This window comes from Tenebrio molitor, chromosome 2, assembly GCF_963966145.1.
Source record: "Tenebrio molitor chromosome 2, icTenMoli1.1, whole genome shotgun sequence".
Lineage (NCBI taxonomy): Eukaryota > Metazoa > Arthropoda > Insecta > Coleoptera > Tenebrionidae > Tenebrio > Tenebrio molitor.
Window position 1 is genome coordinate 30,121,361 of NC_091047.1, and position 23,495 is coordinate 30,144,855.

Here is a 23,495-nt window from a genome sequence, read left to right on the forward strand (position 1 = left end):
AAGTTTTGAAGAAAATATTTCTTAAATACCAGAAATTTTTTTATTATTCTTCGGGGTAATCTAACCTAAAACAGCATACTAGAATAAAAAAACAGAATGTGTCGTAAAGACGCACGATAGAAGTGAAACTTTTGTATTACAGGGAAACATTGTAATTATTCTTCAATCACTTTTAAATAGCATTAAATAAATTATAAACAACGATAACACTAAATAATATCGAAATGCGTAACTCATTGTTCATTTTTAAGCCTCCAAATCAAAGAGAGGACATTATCGATAAATGCCGTGAGTGTGACAAAGACAGAGACACTGCTTCCACTCGACCCAATAGTGTTTATCCCCACCACTTTTCGTCACACAAAAAGGTTGCCGATCAGAATTTCAAGACCCTCCCATAAAAAGTTTCACTTCAAAAATCGTTGATGATAAAAATCATTAAATGTAAATCCAAGTAAACAGACGAGTATTTGGCTTGGGTGTTAATAATTTTTCATCACGCTAATTAAGTACGTAGATTAATATTGATAAATGGCCCACAGAATCCAAAGTAAACATATTTTTTGTATGAAATTAAAATTAAATTTTTTACACCTACGAATACCTAAGATTTTTTTTTACAACTTAATTATGATTAATAACTTGATTTTGAATTTAATTCTCCTCACAAATGAATGAAGTATTGGGCGATTCAAAATAATTGTGGATAAGTATGACAAGTATGTAAGAAAATTTATGTGGATTTCTTTGACAGTTCATAGTCGCACAATTTATAAAATTATCAAGTCAACGTGCAATGATATAAAAAAAATCAAATGCACGCTTATGAAATGTCATACAAATGTCAACTCTACCCCACCCACAAAGTTGCCACATGAATTTTCGCACATAGTTGCCATACTTATCCACAAACATTTTGAATTACCCAATACAATAATATTTAAAAATGGTGTGCCCACAAACGTGCAACTAAACTCAAGAACATAACTATAGCATATACAGAATGATTCACATAACTTTCCGACCCTAACGAAATTTAAATGCAGCCAGCAATACGTTTTTCATTCATAACTTGATCCAAAAACATGAATTATCTTAAAGTTTTGTATGATGCAGAAAATAACCTGAACTAAATCAATAATTCGGAAGATTCTGTTTGTACTAATTGTCGGGGCGTAGAGCCACCCCCCTCCTTTCAGAACCGAGAACCACCCCTGCGTGGGTGAAGAGAGAGATTTGAGACGACAGTACCGAGATGGACTCAGGGTAGAACAGTCAGAGTCACAAGTCAGAAGTCATTCTTACCCAACATCTCGAGTACGGTCGTACGGTCCAAAGAATTGTATAAATGTAAATAAAGGTTTTACACAAAGCGATACGGTGTGTCAGTTCACGCGCGCCTACAGTCAAACCAGTGAAGCCTCCATTAGGCTGAGCAAACCCAGGAGCCCCATTTGGTTCCGAGCAATTCCTGGAGCCCCCATTAGGCCCCAAACATTGGTCCTTCGAGCCGGATCGTATCGACATCGAGGAAGCCACAGCGACAGAGGCAAAGGTAGAGTGCATGCCTTTTTTATCTGTTGATTAGTGTGTACATTTCCTAAAAACATGGCTAACGAGCAAGAATTGAAATCACTTAGAATACGTCGCGGTACGATCAAGAGCGCCGTCACGCGTGTATCTAACTTCGTAAGGGATTTCGGCGACGGTAACATTTTTCAGCTAAAGACACGTCTCGTGAATTTACGGGAGGCGTTCAAAGAATTTGACGCGGTTCAATTACAAATCGAAGTACTCGACGAAACGGCCTTACAAGGCAACGAGCGCGCCGATTTTGAGAACGCGTACTACAACATTGAATCGACCATTTTAGAGAAAATAGAAACCGCCACCGTTAATGAAGCCGCGACTATCGCTAACGCGACGGGCTTCACCCCATCGGTATCAAGCCATGGTACCGGTAACAGCAATGTTAGATTGCCCATACTAGAATTACCCACATTCAGTGGTAATTATCGGGATTGGTTGTCATTTCGCGACACATTCACGGCGTTGATACATGATAGCAATCTGTACACGAGTATCGAGAAATTCCACTACCTTAGAAGTTGCTTAAAAGACGAAGCCCTTAAGGCAATAGAATCAATTGCGGTTTCAGAGGCAAACTATAGGGTAGCATGGGAAACACTAATCACTCGATTTGAAAACAAACGCCTCATAATACAAGAACACGCGTACGCCATAATAAACCTGCCTCCGCTGGTGAAAAACTCGTATCAGTCGCTGAGAAAATTAGTTGACGATTTCAACATCAACCTCGCAGCGTTGACGAATCTAGGGCAACCCACGGAACATTGGTCGGGTTTATTAGTACCTATCATAAGTCAGAAAATGGACTTTTTCACAAAGCGCGAATGGGAAGCTCAATTGGGTCCGGATCCACCGACTGTTGAGACGTTAAAATCCTTTTTGCAGAAAAAATGCGTAACTTTGGAATCGCTCAGCGTCGCAGAGCAACAGAGCGCAAAAACCAACAACGCGACGCCCAAATCAAATAACAAGACCTCCGCGAACCATTTCAGCAAGGACAGGACGCTGTGCAACGCTAGCACAAACAAACAAATACAGTGCTACATGTGCAAAGAGGCGCACGGACTGTACCAATGTCCTCAATTTTTGAATTTAGTTATCGCGCAGCGGGTCACACAGGTCAAAGAATGGAAGGTCTGCGAAAACTGCTTCCGAAAAGGCCACGAAGCCTCACAATGCAAATCGCGAGCATGTCGGTACTGCAAGGAGAAACATAATTCTCTTTTGCATGTAGAAAATAACGTGCAGACTTCAGTTGTTACTTACTCATCATTCGGAAAAGCGAAACAAAATCTCGCAACGGCGGAGATTTTAATTCGCGATAGTCAGGGCAACTGGCAGCGATGCCGTGGGCTATTAGACCCAGGCTCCCAGTCTAACTTCATCAGTGAGGAAACGGTCAAAAGGTTAGGGATCGGAACGAAGCCGGTTAACTGGCCGATAACGACGGTAGAAGGGTTGCAGGGTTGTGCACGGCAGTTAGCGCAAATTCATTTCAAATCGCTACATAACCCATTCAATGCTCACATCGATTGTTTGGTGTTAAATAAAATTACGGAAGAATTACCGTTATCTTCCTTTGAGTTCGAGTCACGGCAAATTCCGGGTAACATAAATCTGGCGGACCCAGAATTCAATGTGTCCAGAAAAGTAGACGTTTTATTGGGGTCCAGTATTTTCTGGCGTGTTTTAAGTGTCGGCCAAATCAAGGCAACTCGAAACAACCCACATCTGCAAGAAACAATCCTGGGGTGGGTTGTTGGGGGCGATATGGTTGCAGGTCGTAAACCATCTTACGGGACTCTTTGTAACGTGTCATTGAACTCCATCAATAAACAACTTTCCAAATTTTGGGACGTGGACGAATATCCAACGAACAAAAGAGTCGTAATTGTAAAAAAGGAGGACATCGAGTGCGAAACCCATTTCAAAAACACGTGTTCTCGAAATGCTGAGGGTAGATTTACGGTCGAAATACCATTCAAGCTAAATGGCCCCAATATCGGCGTCTCAAAAGAGATGGCCATAAAACGTTTTTTATCATTGGAAAATAAGTTCCGAAAAGACCCAGCGTTGAAGCGTGATTACACGGAATTTATTAAGGAGTACATCCGACTCAATCATATGGAGCTAGTACCACCAACCCAAATGAACGTTAACGAACGGGTGTTTCTTCCGCATCACGCGGTCACGAAGGAAACGAGCACCACCACAAAGCTGAGGGTAGTTTTCGACGCCTCCGCGAAAACGACCACAGGTGTTAGTCTAAATGACGCGGTTATGGTCGGTCCAAAACTACAAAACGACTTGTTTGATATCATCATTCGGTTTCGGACGCACCAGTACGTTTTCACGGCGGATATCAACAAGATGTACCGGCAGATAATTGTCGCGGATCAACATCGGAAATATCAAACCATTTTGTGGAGAGAAAGTCCAGATATACCGATTCGAGAATATCAACTGGCGACGGTTACTTACGGGTTAAATTGCGCACCTTTTCTCGCGATACGTTGCTTACAACAACTCGCAGAAGAAGAAAAAGATAAATACCCTGCAGCTTACCCGGCCCTATTAAACGATTTCTTTATGGACGACGCATTAACCGGCGCTAACAGCATAGAAGAAACCAATCAAATACGCGAACAACTAACAAGGTTATTAGCGAGCGGCGGATTCGAACTTAGGAAATTCGCGGCGAACCACGACCAACTTCTGCCGGACCTAAATAACGCTGATTCGCATTTAATAAACTTTGATAAAAACGGCGACACAAAAATTTTAGGGTTATGGTGGAATTGTCGTGACGATAACCTAAGATACGAAGTCAAAAGCGAAAATCCTCAATCAATATGTACCAAGCGCAAGGTTTTGTCGGCGATTGTAAAAATTTACGACCCCTTACAATTAATCGGTCCGGTCATCGTAAAAGCAAAGCTCATTATGCAAGAGTTATGGAAACGGGAAATCGGTTGGGACGAAGAACTACCTGAGGACCTCAAAACCAGCTGGACCATAATTCTGAATCAATTACACTTGCTAAACCAAATCAGAATACCGAGGAAAGTCATTGAAAGTTATCCGTATAAGTCACTCGAAATTCACGGGTTTTCAGATGCATCCCAAGTTGCATATGGATGCTGCGTATATGTAAGGGTAATTGATGCAAACGGAAAAATATCCGTAAAATTGTTATGTGCGAAGTCGCGGGTAGCACCGTTAAAAACTATTTCCATACCGCGTTTGGAATTAGCCGCAGCTGTCCTATTAGCAAGGTTAATATCAAACATACAAGATATAATAAAAATCAAAGCTGATACGGTTCACTACTGGACAGATTCTACGATAGTACTCGCGTGGCTGACAGGATCTCCCGGTAGTTTTAAAACCTTTGTTGCGAATAGAGTGAGCGAAATTCTAAATCTGTCGAACATACAAAATTGGAAGCACGTAAACTCGGCGGATAACCCAGCAGACATCATATCGCGCGGAGTCTATCCCTCCGAATTATTGATAAATAATTTATGGTTCACGGGACCGCACTGGCTGTCGCAAAACCCAGATGGTTGGCCCTCACAGACGGCACAACAAATCACGGACGAAGTACCGGAATTACGACAGGTAGTAACCTTTACGGTCACCGGGACGGATGATAGTCACCCAAATCTTTGGGTTATCAATCAATTTTCCACATTTCGGAAACTACGACGGATAATAGCTTTATGTCTTCGATTTGCCGATCTTTGCAAAAAGAGAATAACAAAAAACGGTTATAATCATCCATCGACAGCGGAACTGCAAAACGCGGAAGAGAAAATAATACTTCTGGTGCAAAAGGCGAATTTCGAACACGAAATACGGGACCTAAAAGCAGGTAGACAGGTAAACTCGAAGAGTAAATTAAAACTGTTAAACCCATTCATTGACAATTCGGGGATGATAAGAGTGGGAGGACGATTGTCCAATTCACAATACCCACACGACAAAAAATATCCCATTGTTTTGCCAAAGGGTCACGTAACCCGACTGATACTTGAAAACACACATCGCGATCAACTACATGCTGGACCAACGGCCACACTAGCGGCGGTACGCGAAAAATTCTGGCCGTTAGATGGCCGCAGTGAAATTCGGAAAGTCGTGCACAGGTGCATCCCATGTTTCAGAACAAAACCGCACGACAATAACCCGATTATGGGCAATCTACCATCGCACCGAGTTAAAGCGAGCAGGCCGTTCACTAACTGTGGCGTTGATTTTGGCGGTCCCATATTCTTGAAAATCGGCGGGATTCGTAGTAAAAAAACTACCAAAGCTTACATATGTCTGTTCGTATGCTTTTCAACGAAGGCGATTCACTTAGAACTCGTCAGCGATTTGACCGCGGCGAATTTTTTGAACGGCCTAAAACGATTTATCGCGCGTAGAGGAATGGTAGCGAATATCTACTCCGACAACGCCACCAATTTTGTTGGAGCTCAACGGGACCTACGTGACGTGTTTTTGGCTGACGAATTCGGCAACATCGTGTTAAGACACCTAGCGGAGTTTAATATCAATTGGCATTTCATACCCGCCCGGTCACCTCATTTCGGAGGTCTTTGGGAAGCCGGAATTAAAGCAGTAAAGGGGCATATCAAACGCGTAATTGGCCAAACCTCGTTAACATATGAGGAAATGTACACATTGTTGACAGGTATTGAAGCTTGCCTCAATTCGCGACCCTTGTGCCCGCTGACTGAAGATCCGAGCGATTTAAACGTCTTAACACCCGGACACTTCCTGATTGGCACGGCGATGACATCCCCACTGGAGCATCAAATCGTCGACGTTCCCCAGAACCGCTTGACGCGATGGCAGCACCTAGAGCAGATGAGACAGCACTTCTGGAACCGCTGGTCCAAGGAGTACGTCGGCCAGCTGCAAGAGCGGCCAAAATGGCAGAAGGGCAATTCCAGCGCAGCAATCAAAGAAGGCGATCTGGTAGTTCTGAAGGAGGTCACACCCCCGCTCACCTGGAAACTTGGTCGCGTCACAGCCGTCCACCCAGGCGCCGACGACATCATCCGCGTGGCCACGGTGAAGACGGACTCAGGCACCACGAAACGAGCCGTCAGAAATCTGTGCGTACTCCCCATCGACGATTAGTGCAGTGGTGATATGTTTCATGGGCAATTTTGTGCAGTGAAGTGGCGCAATTTTTATCAGAAAAGACTGTCATTACTCATTAGTTAAGGATAATTAATCAATTGAATTAATTTAAGGTCACATATTAGGTTTTTTGAAATTTGTATTCGTAAAATGATAAAATGTAGATACGTAGTTCGTAGTTATGAATATTTTGTAATTTAATAGCTCGTATAATCTTGTTCATTGAAACGATTGTTTCAATCGGGGGCAGGATGTCGGGGCGTAGAGCCACCCCCCTCCTTTCAGAACCGAGAACCACCCCTGCGTGGGTGAAGAGAGAGATTTGAGACGACAGTACCGAGATGGACTCAGGGTAGAACAGTCAGAGTCACAAGTCAGAAGTCATTCTTACCCAACATCTCGAGTACGGTCGTACGGTCCAAAGAATTGTATAAATGTAAATAAAGGTTTTACACAAAGCGATACGGTGTGTCAGTTCACGCGCGCCTACAGTCAAACCAGTGAAGCCTCCATTAGGCTGAGCAAACCCAGGAGCCCCATTTGGTTCCGAGCAATTCCTGGAGCCCCCATTAGGCCCCAAACACTAATTTTCATTAACCTTAACGAGTATTTTTGGAAAACGAGCTCCGTCTAATTAAAATGTGAATTTCTGGCCATTATGAATGTAATAATTCTTTTATGTTTATGACGAAGGTCTGTATTAACGTCTTCAAATTAATAATTTCGTTTTTACGGTTGTTTTCATTAATAAACTGATGCATCATTTGGCCGTGTTTAATCTCATAAAAATGTAGTCCCGACATATCCATAAACCAATGATGAAGTTGTTTTTGCCGAGGGATGTAGTTCAAGGCGATACATTCTTACCAATATTTTTTTACTCACCAAAGCAGATATCGTTTCTGTAAATATAGAAACACAAAGCAGACAAACGAAGACTAGTCCTTCGATTAAACCTCGGTTTTATGTATTTATCGTTTATGTGTTCCATATATCTGCGAAAAACATATACACGCCATTTCTGTCCAAACTGAAACAAAAGAACCGTAACCATAAAATTACCAACCATAAAAGAACACATAAATCATAATTAAGTGACTTAATTGCTCCTAAAATAGTAAAAAGTTTTTTACTATACCTAGTCAGAGAAAAGATGTTTTTTTAATTTTTCTAGTCGAAATAGGAGATTTAATTATAGTTTTAATGCAAGTAAAACAGGAATTAACCAACCCGGATACATAATTATTAATTAGGAATTCGACATCAAAGCGTTTGTGACTGGCGCATTTCTCTATGACGAACCACAAATCGCCCTTCTGATTTAATTAATGTTCGCACCCAATCGAATCGCTTTTACTATTTTCCGTCCGATAATTTCCTTCGATTTTCGTTAATTTGTTACAGGTCATATGTGATCCGGCACCGGATGCTTTCAATCCTTGCGAGGACCTGATGGGAAATTGGGCGCTAAGGATTCCCGTATGGTTCATATCTCTGTCGGCGGTGATCGGCAATCTGTTCGTGGTAATCGTCATCTCGACATCGCATTTTCGTCTGACAGTTTCCAAATTTCTGATGTGCAATTTGGCTGTCGCTGATTTATGCATCGGAATTCATCTGCTTCTGATCGCAGTGGTCGACGCTTGTTCCATTAGGGCCTACTTCAACTACGCCATCGATTGGCAGGAAGGTATGAATGGAAAGTTTTATGTAAGATCTGACCCAATCGATCGGTTAGATTTTTATAAGCAAATCAAAATTTGTTCAATGAAAAAATTAACAATTTGTGCAAACAATAATTTAGTACAGTAATTCTACAAATTCTATTAAGTCTATAAGTACAGGGTCATTATAAATGATTGTCCCATCGCAGTTGGCGTTGAAAACCCACACAAATTTAGGATGCGCCGCTAGCTTCACAACGTTAGACAAACTAGTAGACAAATTTACACTACCGCCAACAGCGCTACCTATCGGCGATGCTAGTCTCACTCATGTTATAAAGATTGCGGCACATTCAACTACGTCACCAACGCCTACTACGATGAGACAATCATTTATAATGACCCCGTATCTAATGTCTTTTGTACCTCTGTTGCCCTAGTTATTGAAATTAGTTATCACGAATAGAATGAATGAGCTTGACATTTCACCGTTTGTTAGAAAATATTAAAATTATGAATTTATGGTTTAAATTATCTTTAACAATGCTTGGAATTGAGAATTACGGTGAAAATGAGAAAATGGTGGATGCGCCGGGTTTCTCCTAATTAAACGTTTCACTATCTCTGTTGTTTGACTAATTGAATAAAATCTGTAACTCCATGATGTATTGATTAATTCTGTCTTAAGAATAAAAACAATTTTCCACTCTCTACATAGTAAATACGTTCTTATGACATTGATTTGATGGATGTAGGTACAACTTTTTTGACCTAGCGTTACTATTAACGACGGGATGTAAGTAAGTAACCACTTACCTCCCTAGGGGAAGAAAATGACAAAAATTAAACCAAACAAAACACTTATATGCCATCTGGTAACGTTCCTTCGATTTCTTCGGCAGGAGGAAGGAACATGCAACGTTTGCAGCCTCAGCAACTTCCATTTCTCTTTCACTTTGGTTCAAATTCATTTTACAAACAGCCGGCCACAGACATACTAATATTTTATTCAAATATTAAAAAAATTAATTAATGAAAAAGAAACTGTGCAATTCAAAATAACTTTGAGAGTGAAAAAAAGTTAACAGACAATTCGGGAGGTAAATATTAACCAGTCTCGAACTCTATTGCTAGCCCTCGCTATCACTCGAGGGCAAACACGTCCTCGACTGGTAAATATTAGTTACCTCCCTTAATGTTTAAATAACAATTATGAGTAATGAAAAATTGTGCGTCTATAATATGTTTCAAAATCAAAAATCCACCAACACTGCATCTACCTCGAAAATACAACCGACAACGTCGCCAACTTTTGTGTTTAGCGTGTCTGCATGTGTCGATCAGAAAAAAGTCGGGTTATGAAAGAAAACTGTTAACAGTCGTTTTTGTCGTAGTTTATCGTGTTTTTTTAATTTTCATTTTATTATTTTACTCAAAAGGTATGATATGGTAGTTACCACCTTTTTGCGCATAATAATTATTTTGTGTTAGGTAAATAAATTCAACAGTTCAATATCAAATGTTGGGCGGAGGATGGGCCAACCCAAAAAATTAAACTTATTCTAGGGATTTCTTTTTTTGCCAACATAATTCTTACTTAAATAACATTATTTTATATTTTACATTTTTTGTCTTCTATATCATCGATCGTTATCTTTAGTAGCTCATCTCTTCTCAAAGCTCCACAAACACCAATTATTAAAATGACCTGAAAAGTTGTCCAAAATTAGTTGCATCGATCGATTGAATTAACTTTTTTAACAGAAATCAGGTGCTTCTTGTAAAAATCTCAATCCTTTCGTTAGAATTGTGGACTTTTTTGAACGGTATGTATCCAACTGATTTGCTTTTCAGATATGCTATTAGTTTCGGAAAATTTCTTATATTTACATTTTCTTTGACATTCAGTGTATGTACTTTTTAACATGGAATATACTGCCCATAAAGTTGAAGGTTTAATTTTATTAATATTATGTTCGAAATATTCCAGTAATACCGCTTCGGACACTTTTTGATTTTTCTTCCAACTGCACCACCCTTTGAATTCGTTGTTGACAATCTCGTACTGTCTCGACGATGTTTTGGGGATTAATTGTGAAACAAGCGCCTTTGTGCCGCTTCAAAAATTCGTACTTCCTCTGGTAAATGCTCGTCTTGACTTTCCGAGCCAATTTTGAATTAAATACTCTCAAAATGTGAATTACAATATATTATGGTTCTGAAACTAGTTTTTCAAACAACTGATTTTTATTGTTTATTAGGTTGCTACCGTTACGATAGTCACGGCGCCTAAATCGTCTTGATTCAAAAACGATTTCAAATAAAGAGCGATCAAATCATGGCCCCCTAGATCGAAAAAGACAAAGTCTCTTATAAGGCCAGTCGCATCGTAGAAATGTCTGTTTTTAAATGTCTTTCATTGACAGCCCTTATAGTAGCTCCCTCTATTTTTCAGTCATGTACATTACGATAGGCGGCTAATTTTGAAAAATCAAAAATATTTGTCAATTTATTTTTACAAAATGCCATACGTAAGAAAGTGCTGCATAAAATCGTGTAATTCAAGTAATCCTGATTATAATGTTTCTTTTTATTCTATGCCTGCAGACGCAAATTTAAATTTATTGTGGAAAAATTTTTTACCAGCGAACACTGGTATGTAATATGAATTTAAAAGTGTAGAGTTTACTTCTCTATTTCGTAGACATGGACCAGATAACGGACTCTGCAGTTATATGTAGTCAACATTTTACTGCAGATAGTTTTGTACCAACAATAAAACAGCGTAAACTAGGCAAGGGAGCAATTCCTTCCTTATTTAATGTTTGTTAAAAGTGAATTTTCAAAAATTAGTTTAGTAATATTTTTGTAGTTTTCAGACCAAGATCCAAATTTTCATACTGGTTCAGATCTTCTAAATTTAATCAATCCACAAAAATTTTTAGATAAGAATATACAAAGCAAAGATTTGTTTTATACAAAGCAATGTTTGGAACAAAAATTAAAACGTATACGAAATCATAATCATAATCTAAAAATTGAATTAGATTTGGAGAAAGAAAAAAATATTAGTAATTCCGAGTATCGAAGCTTACACCAGATTAAAAAATATGCGTCTAACAGCTTTCCTATGTGGCTATTTAATTTTGAAATTGAAAGAAGGTGTAAATTGTGATATATGTTTGTCGACTTTATGTGATGCATCACCTAACAAGAAAAGTCCCTTGTTAGAATTAATTTGCAATCAAGATAGAAGAAATTTAAATTATCCAAACGAACGATTTATAAAATTAGTAGAAATTTTGGTCCAAATTATACAGGAAATCTTGCCATATCTTCCACATAAAAAAGTCGATTATATTTTGAACAAAATTTTAATTTCATACCTTTATATCAACCCCATTTTTCGATGGAAAATTCATAATTACACTGTTTTCAGTATAATAATAGGTAAATTAGTATCTCCGGTACTAAGTAATTATTGTAATTCGAAGACACAATTTTTTAAAAAGACAAACATTCTTACCAAAAAAAGAAAACTTATGAAATTAAATTAATTGAGAAAATAATTTAGAATTACATAATCATGATTATTGTTACGTTATTATTGTTCAATAAATAATTTTTGATATCTGGCTTATCTATTGTAATTAAAAAAAAAATATGATGATTTTATCGTTCTCATATCAGAATCCCAAAATTTATAGATTCTTACAAATCTAACCTTACGCTGCCAATTATTTGAGGTTATATTATTGAACATAGGCAACCCTCCAGACCCCTTATAGTGCTGCCCTCTTAAAAACACGAAAAAGGCCTGAAACTAGCTAATGCGGCTGGCCTTATAAGAGACTTTGTCTCTTTCGATCAAGGAGGCCATGGATCAAATTAATTTGTAATTGAGTTATCCATGAATCCGAAATCGTATGTCGTTACTTGAACTCCACGCTGCAATAAATACAGCTTGAAATACAAGTTAGATCTCTGTTGAGATCTATATCTCTGATCTCAACTCAGATCTCTGATTGATATGTTTATCAATCGCAAAAGACATACGGATTCAAACCCATGGATTCCTCGATTGCAAATTAATTTGATCGCTCGATATAAATTTGTGCATAACAAAATTGTCTTGTTTTATGCAGTTTTCGAAAAAATATTGTTTGTATCTCGAAAGCGAAATGCTTTTGCGTTCTCGAATGGATATTTTGCCTCGAAAAGCTCGGCAAAATAACTTCCATTCTTGAACGCAAAAGTATCATTTCGCGTTCTAGATACAAAAGTAACTATTTTAACATAAAATTTCGAGTTAATTTAGCTTCAATAAAAGCGATCATCAATTATGTTCTGCAACAAGTATTGGTATTTTAATCATATTGTCGTTCCAAAGTTTATTCTATCTTCGAAACAACTAACAAATTAATAACACTTGACTAACGATACTTTCTTGTTGTTTGTTCAACCACTTCTTTATCCAATAATACACACACTGGACAAAGAATCAAGGAATGGTGACGTACAGTTTTTCGTAAGCAAAAGTCCCGGTCGGTACACATTCTGAATTAATGGAGAAAATCTCGTTATTAAAGTAACAGAAACGTTGCTGATTACTTAATTTTGTTAGTTAAAAGGATAATTTAAACATGACCATACCAACAAAAATAAGTATAACTGTATAAGTATTCCGTTTACTTTTTCAATGATATAACATTTCACGTTCGTTTTGTAAAATATGTACACTCTTTATATCCCTAACCTTTTTTCTGCTGGTGCTACTTTTATCACCAGTAAAACGTTTTTTTGATTTTTTTTTAATCGAGTTCCAGCTGCTGTTAGCAGTTTAGAATTTTTGTTTACAGAATTTGGAAATTAAAACTGCCAGATAATTAAAAAACCTAATTTTTTATTATTTAAGGCAAATAATAAATAATTATATTAAAGCTAACGCACAATTTACTAAATACCCGAATGCTAATAAATATAATTAAAGATAGTGAAGAGTTTAATCGAAAAAACGGACCAGCAATTGGAGACTAGATAGGCGAGGGCGTAATTCGATTCGTAAACTCGTGTCAGGATAATTAGATTATCCGAGAGAAATCGTCCTCTTGCCAGGACTAACAACATAATAATATTCCTTTATGAAAAATCCATTTATATGACATTACAGCAGGTGAACTTTAAGGGAGACCCGCAGCGTTTAAAAATGTTTTCGGAGGGTTTTCCACTTGAAGCGTGGGCGCTGAAAACTTCGGCCACTTTTCTTCAATTAAGTAGCAAAAATGAAGGGTGCCAACGTTTCTATTACTCTAATGACGAGATTTTCTCTCTTAATTCAGAATGTTTACCGACACGGGACTTCCTCTTACGAAAAACTTCATTGTCACCATTGTCAAAGTATTAAGTGGACTTTAATCGTTTCCACTCTTCGCGGCTCGACGAAACAGGGTGGGCGTCATAAATGATGTACGAAAATTTATTTGTCATCCTTCATTTAGTCTTTCAATTAGCGTCACGTCTTATTGATTTAGCGGAACTTTTATCTGTCACCTCAGCTCGGAATTAATCTCATTTGAGTCTGACGTCGGAATTAAAATCTATTAGTAATATCAATATTTTGATGCTTTCGCCAATGTTAGTCCAGTTGAGCTATAAAAGCAGGTGCGATAAAAACCAGATATTTCTGGTAAAAAATCACGAGACTAATTTTGTGTCAAATGGAATAGTGCAAACAAAATATTCTTTATGAAAAGATAAAATAACTGACACGATATTTTCGCGATGGGAATGTTTTATTTGTATACCTACTATCTTTGTTACTGACTTTCCTGGACTAATCATCCGAATAGATTTGGAGCATTTCTTTTAATCATGTAAAATTGTGATTCTATCTGACTGCATGCTCAGAATACAGTTTTTTTTTTTAATCTAATGGAATAAAACTTCATTCTGAGTTCCAAAACAAATTAGAGTACTGAGCTGGAACTGTACGAGGAAGCAACAGGGGATGATATAAGAGTTAACCTGAGCTGTCACGCTTCTTCTTCCAAGATGAAACAACAGCAATCACCAGTCACTACTTATGCACAAGTCATGCTCAGGGGGAACTAAGAATGTTTTGATAAACTGGTAATACTGACTGAACAATTGAGTGAATCTAGGACACCAGTGCCTAGGCCTAGAAGAAAATGCAACAGCAGATGACCTTCCAAAAAAGCGCTCTGGCAGAATTACCATAGAATCAAAACCCAGCTGCGGAATATCATACAAAATTGCGAACGGAACAGTAAGGAATAAAGAGCACCGCAAGCATTGGAGGAGAGTCCAGTCGTTCACAGATTTAGTAGGTCAAAAATCAGTGGCAGTAGGATTGACGACAGAGCGCAGCAGTCGTAGAAAGCACCTCAACGTGTTTGGGGTGACAGTGGATCTTGTAAACTACGTGATAAGGAAGAAGAAACTCCATCTCACATTCTATGCAAGTGCCCCAACCCAGCTGAAAGAAGACACCCGCACTTCGATACTTTGCTCCCGGAGAAGCTTTCGTGGAAGGTACAGAGTTGATGGAATGTTTGGAATACACAATAAACGTATAGTATATAATCTATAACGAGGTTACAATAAAAATTCTAACCGAGTAGCAGACTGTATTTACTTCACTACCATAATCATTCTCCACGACCAGAAAGTATGAGTCAAAAACAATTAAATCTGAACAATTTCACTTACATTTTGAACAATGATAAATAGACATTCGTACACAATTTATGATAGCAATGAAACAACAACAATTGACCATTTCTACAGGGTGATTCTGAAATAAGTTTGGAAAAAAAATGTGGAATATCCTTGACACAAAATAATTTTGCGAAAATGACTTTTGGAGGTGAAATCAAAAGGATGGAAATTACCCTATATCCTTGTAGGTATTTTCAACGCCTATGAATAGGGAAAATTTGTCCGAATTTGTTCATTTCATTAGCAACCATTGTTACATCAACTCCACAATAAAGTCGTAGGTGCAAGCACACTGCTTTGTAAATATTTCTGTGGAAATGATCGAGAGGAGTAAGGTTACGTTTGTAACTGACGAGGACCTTTGATATAAAATGTTGTTACACAGTCTAGGACTGGTTTACAAATCTATGAGGGGCGTGATGACCAACTCAATAGACCGGGACCAATGGCTTAACGTGACTTCCGAATCAGGAGATAGAATATAGCCTTTTTTTTCCGCCCTGGGTCGGAATCGAACCCGCGACCCTCGCGTCCCTGAGCCGAAACGGTCTCCCTTAGGCTATATTCTGCTAAACTACCAAGATAGTCAGGTAATCAACTTTAACTCAGCAGCGTACTAGCAATTTTGACCAAATTTTCAATCATTTGTATCTCGAAAACGAAAAACTTTTATAAGAAAAATTTTTTGTCTATGACTTCTTCTCATCATCACCAATTACCGTTTTTTTTTCCAAACTTATTTCAGAAGCACCCTCTATATCAACGATTATTTCAATTTACTTTTTTTGTTATAATTTTCAGATTGTAGTGCAGGTACAGTTGGCTTCAAAAAAAAACGGGAAATGAAATTTGACCTAATGTGAATTGGAAATTTAATTTGTCAATTTATGTCAATTTGTGTCTGTTTGACAGTAGTATTTCTGACACATAAGTGCAGTTTTTTAACCTAAATTCTAAAAAGCCGTTTCAAACTATAAAAATTTAATAAAATCTGACAGAACTTTTTCTAACAGTTCCCGTTTTTTTCTAAGCCAACCGTATAATAAAAAATATCGTATAATACACATTTATAAGGGCCTTTAAAGCACTTGTGACGTTAAAAGCACTCCGCTACGCGTCGTGTCTTAAAACACGTCGCGCGTGCTTTAAATGCTTCTTTATAAACTTGTATCATAATATACTATATCCGACTAAATGAAACCTCTTGTGTAATTACAGTCGATAAATCAACTGCTTTCACAACATTCGCTTTTTCTATCTCAAGATGGTTTTCTCCGTGGAACATAAAACTTTTTTAATCGAAAGTTTTTTTCGAAACGGTACCAAAGTTGGGGGAGAATTTTAAGGTGAATTTCAAAATTTTGCTGTACATAATTTTGCTCTAGAATCTAGATCATAATACCTACAGTTTAAGAAAACTTTGAACAGAACTGTAAATTTGTTTCGTGGAATTGGTAGTGTCTTGCGAAAACCAGGCAGAGGAGGAGTTCAAAAACGTACAGACGAAATTGTTGCTAATCTCAAAAAAATGGAAAAGGCACCAAAAACATCTATTCGACAATTGAGTCAGAAAATTAATCTCTCTATTGGAACAACGCATACAATAGTTACACAAGAATTTACATCTTTATCCCTAAGAGGTTTTAGACAAAGTAGGTAATAATTTCTTGCTGTGCATTTAATGCTTTCCAAATAAATAGTAAAAAACATATCTAACCTAAAAGTTTACAGTTTACACATCGCTGCGACTCTCGTCAAATTAAGAGGTTTTGTATTCAATGTTACCAAACATGTAGGTAATCACTAATCAGAGACATGTCCTGCTCTAATTATGAACCTGGCTCTCGCATTACCTATAGGTTAGGTAAACAGGGGTATTCACGAGTAATAATGGGCTTAACAACGTCCCGACGCAACCAAATAAACATATTTTTAGAATTTGCGTCTCTAATAGGTCTATTATTGTATTCAATTTGGAGTCGTTTATGGCTATCTATTAAAGCACTCGTGGTTTAATATCTCTAAGAAAATGTTTATCAATATTTCAGTGTATTATTATCATTTACACCAAAAAACTTCCAATATTAATGTTCAAACTCTACTTTTTAACATCTGTTACAGATATAGTTGAATCCGTTACCTTGAATTATCAATTAATACAAAATTCCCTAGAATATGAAATAGTATATAAAGAACAAGTTTTATAAGGGTTGATTTGGCGCAGGAGTCCCAGGTGTAGAAAACGAGCCGTAGGGGAGTTTTCTATGGGACGAGTGCGCCAATGTCCATATAAAACGAGTTTTTTGGTATTTTTCCGGATTTGCACCCTTTTTTTAATTTTTAAATAAAAAAATTAAAACTTCAAATTCTCAAGGCCTAATGGGTGATAACTTCTAACGGGATGACAGATTTATGAACAACAAAGAAAAGCAAGCAAACAATTAATCTCGTGTAATCAAAAATAGATACTACACTCTATTCTTACTTACTCGTACCTACTTTAAAAATAAATCACCATTAAGTTATTTCTACTAATAAGACGAGCTGCGCTATATTTAAGTTAAATGATTGTACTCCAAGTAGGCGTAAAAACTGAATGTAAAATTTATGGTTGCAGCTCCATATAAAAAACATCAAAATGATGTGAATAAATGAGTACACACCGTTCACACATACTCAATATTTTTAGACTCAATCGTAAATTAAAAAAAAAAAACATTGTCATCACCGCACTTTTCACCTAAAAATGACAGTGACAGCGACAAAAATTTCATAACATGGGCATGGCCTGCTTCGACTACAAGCATTTATAATAACCCTGTACATGTTACCTAGATTTTTATTAATCAATATGTACGTTCATCAATAAAAAAAAATTTAAAGAAAAATGAACGTACTGTCCTTGTATGTAATAGATTATTTCTCAAAATACTGTTAAAAAACCGTGGCTCGGATGTAGGACCCCTCAAAACAGTTGCCACACCTTTTCGGATCTGTTTATTCAAGCACTGCATATGGTGGATTCTTGCATAAAATGGTGAATTATCTTAAAACTTATGGTAAGATATAGTTTCTAACATCTAATATTTTTTTTATACTTTAATATTATTTTTTTATGAAAACCGTAAATCACATTTCAGTGTTACGGCGAAAAGTGTGAATTAATTTTTATAGGGATTTATCTACCTCATTTTCCAATGGATTAAAAATTTTGAAAAAAGTAAGAAAAAAGGACAGAACTACCTCTTCAGTGCGGTGGACTTTAAACTACAACCCATGACAATACTGCATCGGTAATCAACTTATTACATATCGAGTTTTTTTTTTAACCGTGTTAACTTACACAAGCTCTCACACAGCTGCTCGACAAGGTGAAGACTACAGTTAGAGCCCTCAAGCCTTCTCCTTGTGGGTTCTAAATTTTGGACAGCCACTAAATTATCTCTTAATATTGATCCTCAGCAGCGGTTTCCGAGCTGCTTGAAATTTACGAGGTTAAATGAAATGTTTTTTTTTTAATAACGTGTGTTCAAAAAGATTTGTAGTCAAGTGACCTGCTGCTTGCTTTTGCTTCCGTTAACGTTAATAGCTAATAATAGGTGTCAAATATTTCGTGAAACACGAAGTATAAGACGAAAGAGTGGAAGTGAATGACCATCAATACGTATTTCTAAAAACGTTTAAAGAGTTAGAGGAATGTACCTAAAATAAATCGAAAACTTCAATTCGTTACTTATGATGACAATTAATGAAAGTATGATGAAAGTGAAGTACCTGTTTGAAGGATTTGTCAAAAGTTATACCAACTAAAAAGGCGACCTACATTCGTACCACTTCACAGATAAAATTCTTTTTCTATAAACTGACCCTATATCTAATAAATTTAAATATTCTCACGGTTTTTTTTTTGTGATTTTTTTATCTCAAAATCCTCGGCACACCATAAATAAAATGGCATTCAGAAACATTCACATTTTGTACAATTTTTTGATTTGTAAATATGACAAATTTTTACAACAGTCTAGACCATTTTCAACGATAAATTAACGATTTTTAGATGGCCCAGTTTCCCCTGCGTCGGAATATTTCGTACTATCCTCTACTTATGTTTAAAGACTAAAAGCTATTTTACCGTATTTGTGGCTGCGGCTACTAAAATGTCAAATTTAATTTCTCTAACACGCCACTAACTCAATTCCCCGGAGATAAAAGCTACCCATTTTCTGACTAATGTTTATAGATTTTTCAGTTGTTAACACCTAAAACTGTTATTCGAAGCAATCAATAAAATTAAAACAGGGGTTGACCCGCTCGCAGACCATATGGAAAACGAGTCAACGGTTTTCAGATATTAAAACCTTTGGAAATTTTCTCGCGGGGATCCTAAAATTAATTAAAAAATTCTTTAACTTACAAAAATAACGAGAAGAGCGTTGTAAAATATTTTTAAAAAATTAACTTACATTTAATAAAATAAAATTGTTCCTGGATAGGTCGAGATTTTTCCTAGAAGTTTGTAATATAAACTGAAGAACATGTTTGTATACACCGTTGAAGAACTCTTTACTCTTTAATAATGAAGTCTTTGAGATGATGAATTGCCGTAAGTAATTTTTTGTAATACTCGTAGTTCGTTCCATTCTTTTGCAACAGCAACTTAACAAACGAAATAACAAATTAATTATTATTAATCACCAATTCATAATTATTACTGGACAACAGTAATTATTAGTGAGTTAATTGTTAGAATTAAATTTTTAATTATTTATGGTGTTACTTTAAATTTTTTCGAGCCCCAAAAATAAAAACTAAAAATTAGTTATAACTTACAATGTACAAAGTTACACTGAACTCCAAAATTAACGTAATCGCTTTGAATTTTTTTAATTAAAAACTCAAGTTTTGAAACATTTAATAGTAGTTTTTAGAATCTGCGTCTCTAATAGGTCTATTATTGTATTCAATTTGGAGTCGTTTATGGCTGTCTCTTAAAGCACTTGTAGTTTAATAGATCTCTAAGAACATTTTTATGAATATTTCAGTGTATTATTGTCATTTACACCAAAAAACTTCCAACATTAATGTTCAAACTTTACTTTTTAACATACGCTGCAGATGTAGTTGCATCCCTTACCTTGAATTTCCAATTAATACAAAATTCCCTAAAATTTGAAAATTTAATTTTTTTATTTAAAAATTAAAACAAGGGTGCAAATCCTAAAAAATAACATAAAAAAACTCGTTTTATAAGGACATTGGCGCACTCGTCCCATACAAAACTCCCCTACGGCTCCTTTTCTACACTTGGGACTCGTGCGCCAAATCAACCCTTATAAAACTCGTTCTTTAATATACTATTATTGGTCAGAGCCGGATTGCGGCGATGGTCAACTTTTAAATCTCCCGTTTAAAATGTACCTACCTGGAAAGGTGATGACCGGATTGCGGCAGTGAGAGCATTCGGGTAAAAAGGGACAGGGCCGGATTGCGGCGATGGACTTATAAATCTTCCGTTTAAAATGCACCTGAAAAAGTGATAAAACTTTTCGACTTGCGTTTACATAGATTTTGACATTGCAGCTCTTCAATGTGCAACACCAGTTCACACCTTGTTTGGTAGTACTTTTTTCAGAGTATGTATTTAAAAGACTCTAAAAGAATGAACTCTTCACCACGTTTACTAAATATCACCTCCCCACTTGTGTGGTTAATTAATATCGTTTTTTTTTCACCTCATAGTAGGCGTTGAAGAGTCGATTGTGAACGCACGCTACAGGTTACGGATCACGGATTTGCTGTTTAAATCTTACGTTTTACACGAGTGGTGCGTCCACAATCGACTCTTCAACGCCTACTGTGAGGTGAAATTTAAAAAAACACCCGATATAACCATAGTTTTGAAAAGCTGGATATTTATAACAGGGTTTTATGCTAAGTAATAGACGTTTTAGGATTAAATAAAAAGATGCATAGTAATTTCGCCGACCGGCCGCAATCCGGCCCCTACCTTTTCAGTTTTCAGATTTCAAATCCGCCGCAAAACGGCCATCCATGTACAGGGTAAGTATGACCATGGCCGCAATCCGGCCACACCGCTATTATTTGACGAGTTTGTGTATAAATTGGGCCCAATTTACACACGAGCGAGTTGAATACAACGTTTTTTTGTTCGACGAGCCCCTTAAAGGCTCCAAATCGCTTAAATCCTTTAAAATTAGCTTGACGTTTCGTTTTGACAAGTTGTAACATTTATCAAAATCCGTTCACATAGGAGAAAATTCTCAAATTCTGACAGTGTCGAACAAAAAAATATATTATCAACAATAACAGCTGAACTATGGGAAATATTTTCAACACATTTTCTTACAAAAAAAAAGCACAAAAATACAAAAATTTTAAAAGGTAACGTCATGAGTAAAAATGAGAAATCGAAAAAAACATCTAAATTTAAAGATTATTTTCCTGAAATCTTGTATTGTCTGCTCTAGTAAAAATGAGAAATCGAAAAAAACATCTAAATTTAAAGATTATTTTCCTGAAATCTTGTATTGTCTGCTCTAGCGTTAATTAGAGCTCGATAACGTTCTGGCATGCTGAGAATGAGGTTTCTGATATGATTTTGGCCTATTTTTCCCAAATATCCAGAAGTGCTCTTGTTAGCTGTGATTTAAGTGATGTAGACGCCCTTTTATTGCCTATAGCCGTTATCTCATAAATAAATACTCAATTGGGTTGAGGTCAGAGTTACGTGCTGGCCACTATCCATAACCGGAATTTCAATATTCCTAAGGTAGTCGGAAACTGCCTTTGCAATCTGTGGTCATCCATTATCTTGCATATAAAAGAGGTCTTGCCCTACGAATTGGGCAAATGGTACAACAACAAGTTCCAAGATGTTGGTAATATATCGATGTGCCTCTATCTAAAATCACCAACTCTGCAGCTGCGTCTAAAGATATTCCTGTCCATACCACTTCGACTTCGTCTCGTGCTCTTATTTGATAATAATTGGTCTTCTGTTTCTAATTTCATACCCGAAAAATCTAACGGCCAGTCTTATATGCAAACTCTAATTTGTATCAAATATTAAAATGACGTTTACTTTAACGGCCGTCGTTAAAAGCAATGGCCGCGAAATTGGATTTAGCGGTCTATTTTAGGTACACGAAGTGCTCGTTTCGCATACGGTTGCACAAAAAAAATTAAATGGTGCATTTTTGTATTCATAAATTAATTTTAATGTGACTTTTAGTTTTTTTTTTAGTAAACAGTTTATCAATAATTGTAACGACATGCCCTTCTACAGGGTCATTAAAAAAATTATAAAATGATTGTCTCAATGCAGTAGGCGTTGGTTACGTAGTTGAATGTGCCGCAAGCTTCATAACATGAGTCAGACTAGTATCGGCGATAGATGGCGCTACCGGCGGTATTGGAAATCTGTCTACTAGTTTATCTAACGTTGCGAAGCTGGCGGCACATACAAAATTTGTGTGGCTTTTCAACGCCAACTGCGATGGGACAATCATTTATAATGACCCTCTACATATTATTAAATATACAGCATAGAGCCCTGATCACAATCCAGCAGACAATTTGTGGACATTGTGGCCAACAAAATTCAGGATCTGTAGCCTGAAACATAGTAAGAACGAATTAATCAAAAATAAAAGCATCTATTGTTTCTCTAGTTAGCACAGATTGTCACGTTTTAAAAAGCTTCTTGTTTACATATTTTTGTTAGCGCTCTATTAACCGAATGTTATTTCACAACTAGCTACTTTGTAATTGTAAGTTTATCCAAGAAAAGTTTCACGATTCTGTCAACTTGAGTCTTGAACTTGAGCCAGTTTAACCGGTTGTACCTACAACACAGACCGACAACTGTTGTATTCATGACATTTTCATTATCCGCAAGAAACATTATGCTCAGAGGAAAGTTTCGTAATGATATTCCAGATTTGAGTCTCGAGAGACATCTGTTTAAAAATTTTCGTTTTAAAAAATTCCTGTCATTGAAAACGTGCCCTGAATTCCGACGAAATATTAAAACGCAAGTTTTCGTAGTAATAACTTTATTCAAGGAACAAGTACGAAAAACACGAATTTGTCATTTTTCCTGCGACCACAATAAACATAACGATAACTTTCGAAGGAAACATTTAAATAACTGTGTCGTATATTTGTACAGCAGTAAAATAACTTTAATAAGAAAAAACGACCTATCCATTTAGCACAATGTAGCGGGAATGTAGCAGCGACCACGGACCACAGGAAGTCTGGAAAAGCCATTTTCTGGCCAGTTTTGTCGGAATAATTCGAGAAACAACAAATGAATGCACAGAAATATTC

The 23,495-nt window shown here is 36.7% G+C and overlaps 1 protein-coding gene across 1 annotated transcript in view; it reads left to right on the top strand.

Annotated features, from left to right (window-relative positions):
- The window catches only part of LOC138124552 (lutropin-choriogonadotropic hormone receptor-like), a 112,639-nt gene that overhangs the window by 85,169 nt on the left and 3,975 nt on the right, over window positions 1-23,495 (top strand). The window contains exon 12 of the mRNA XM_069039631.1: window positions 8,146-8,431. Coding sequence (XP_068895732.1) covers window positions 8,146-8,431 — 286 coding nt within the window. The remainder of the gene's footprint in view (window positions 1-8,145; window positions 8,432-23,495) is intronic.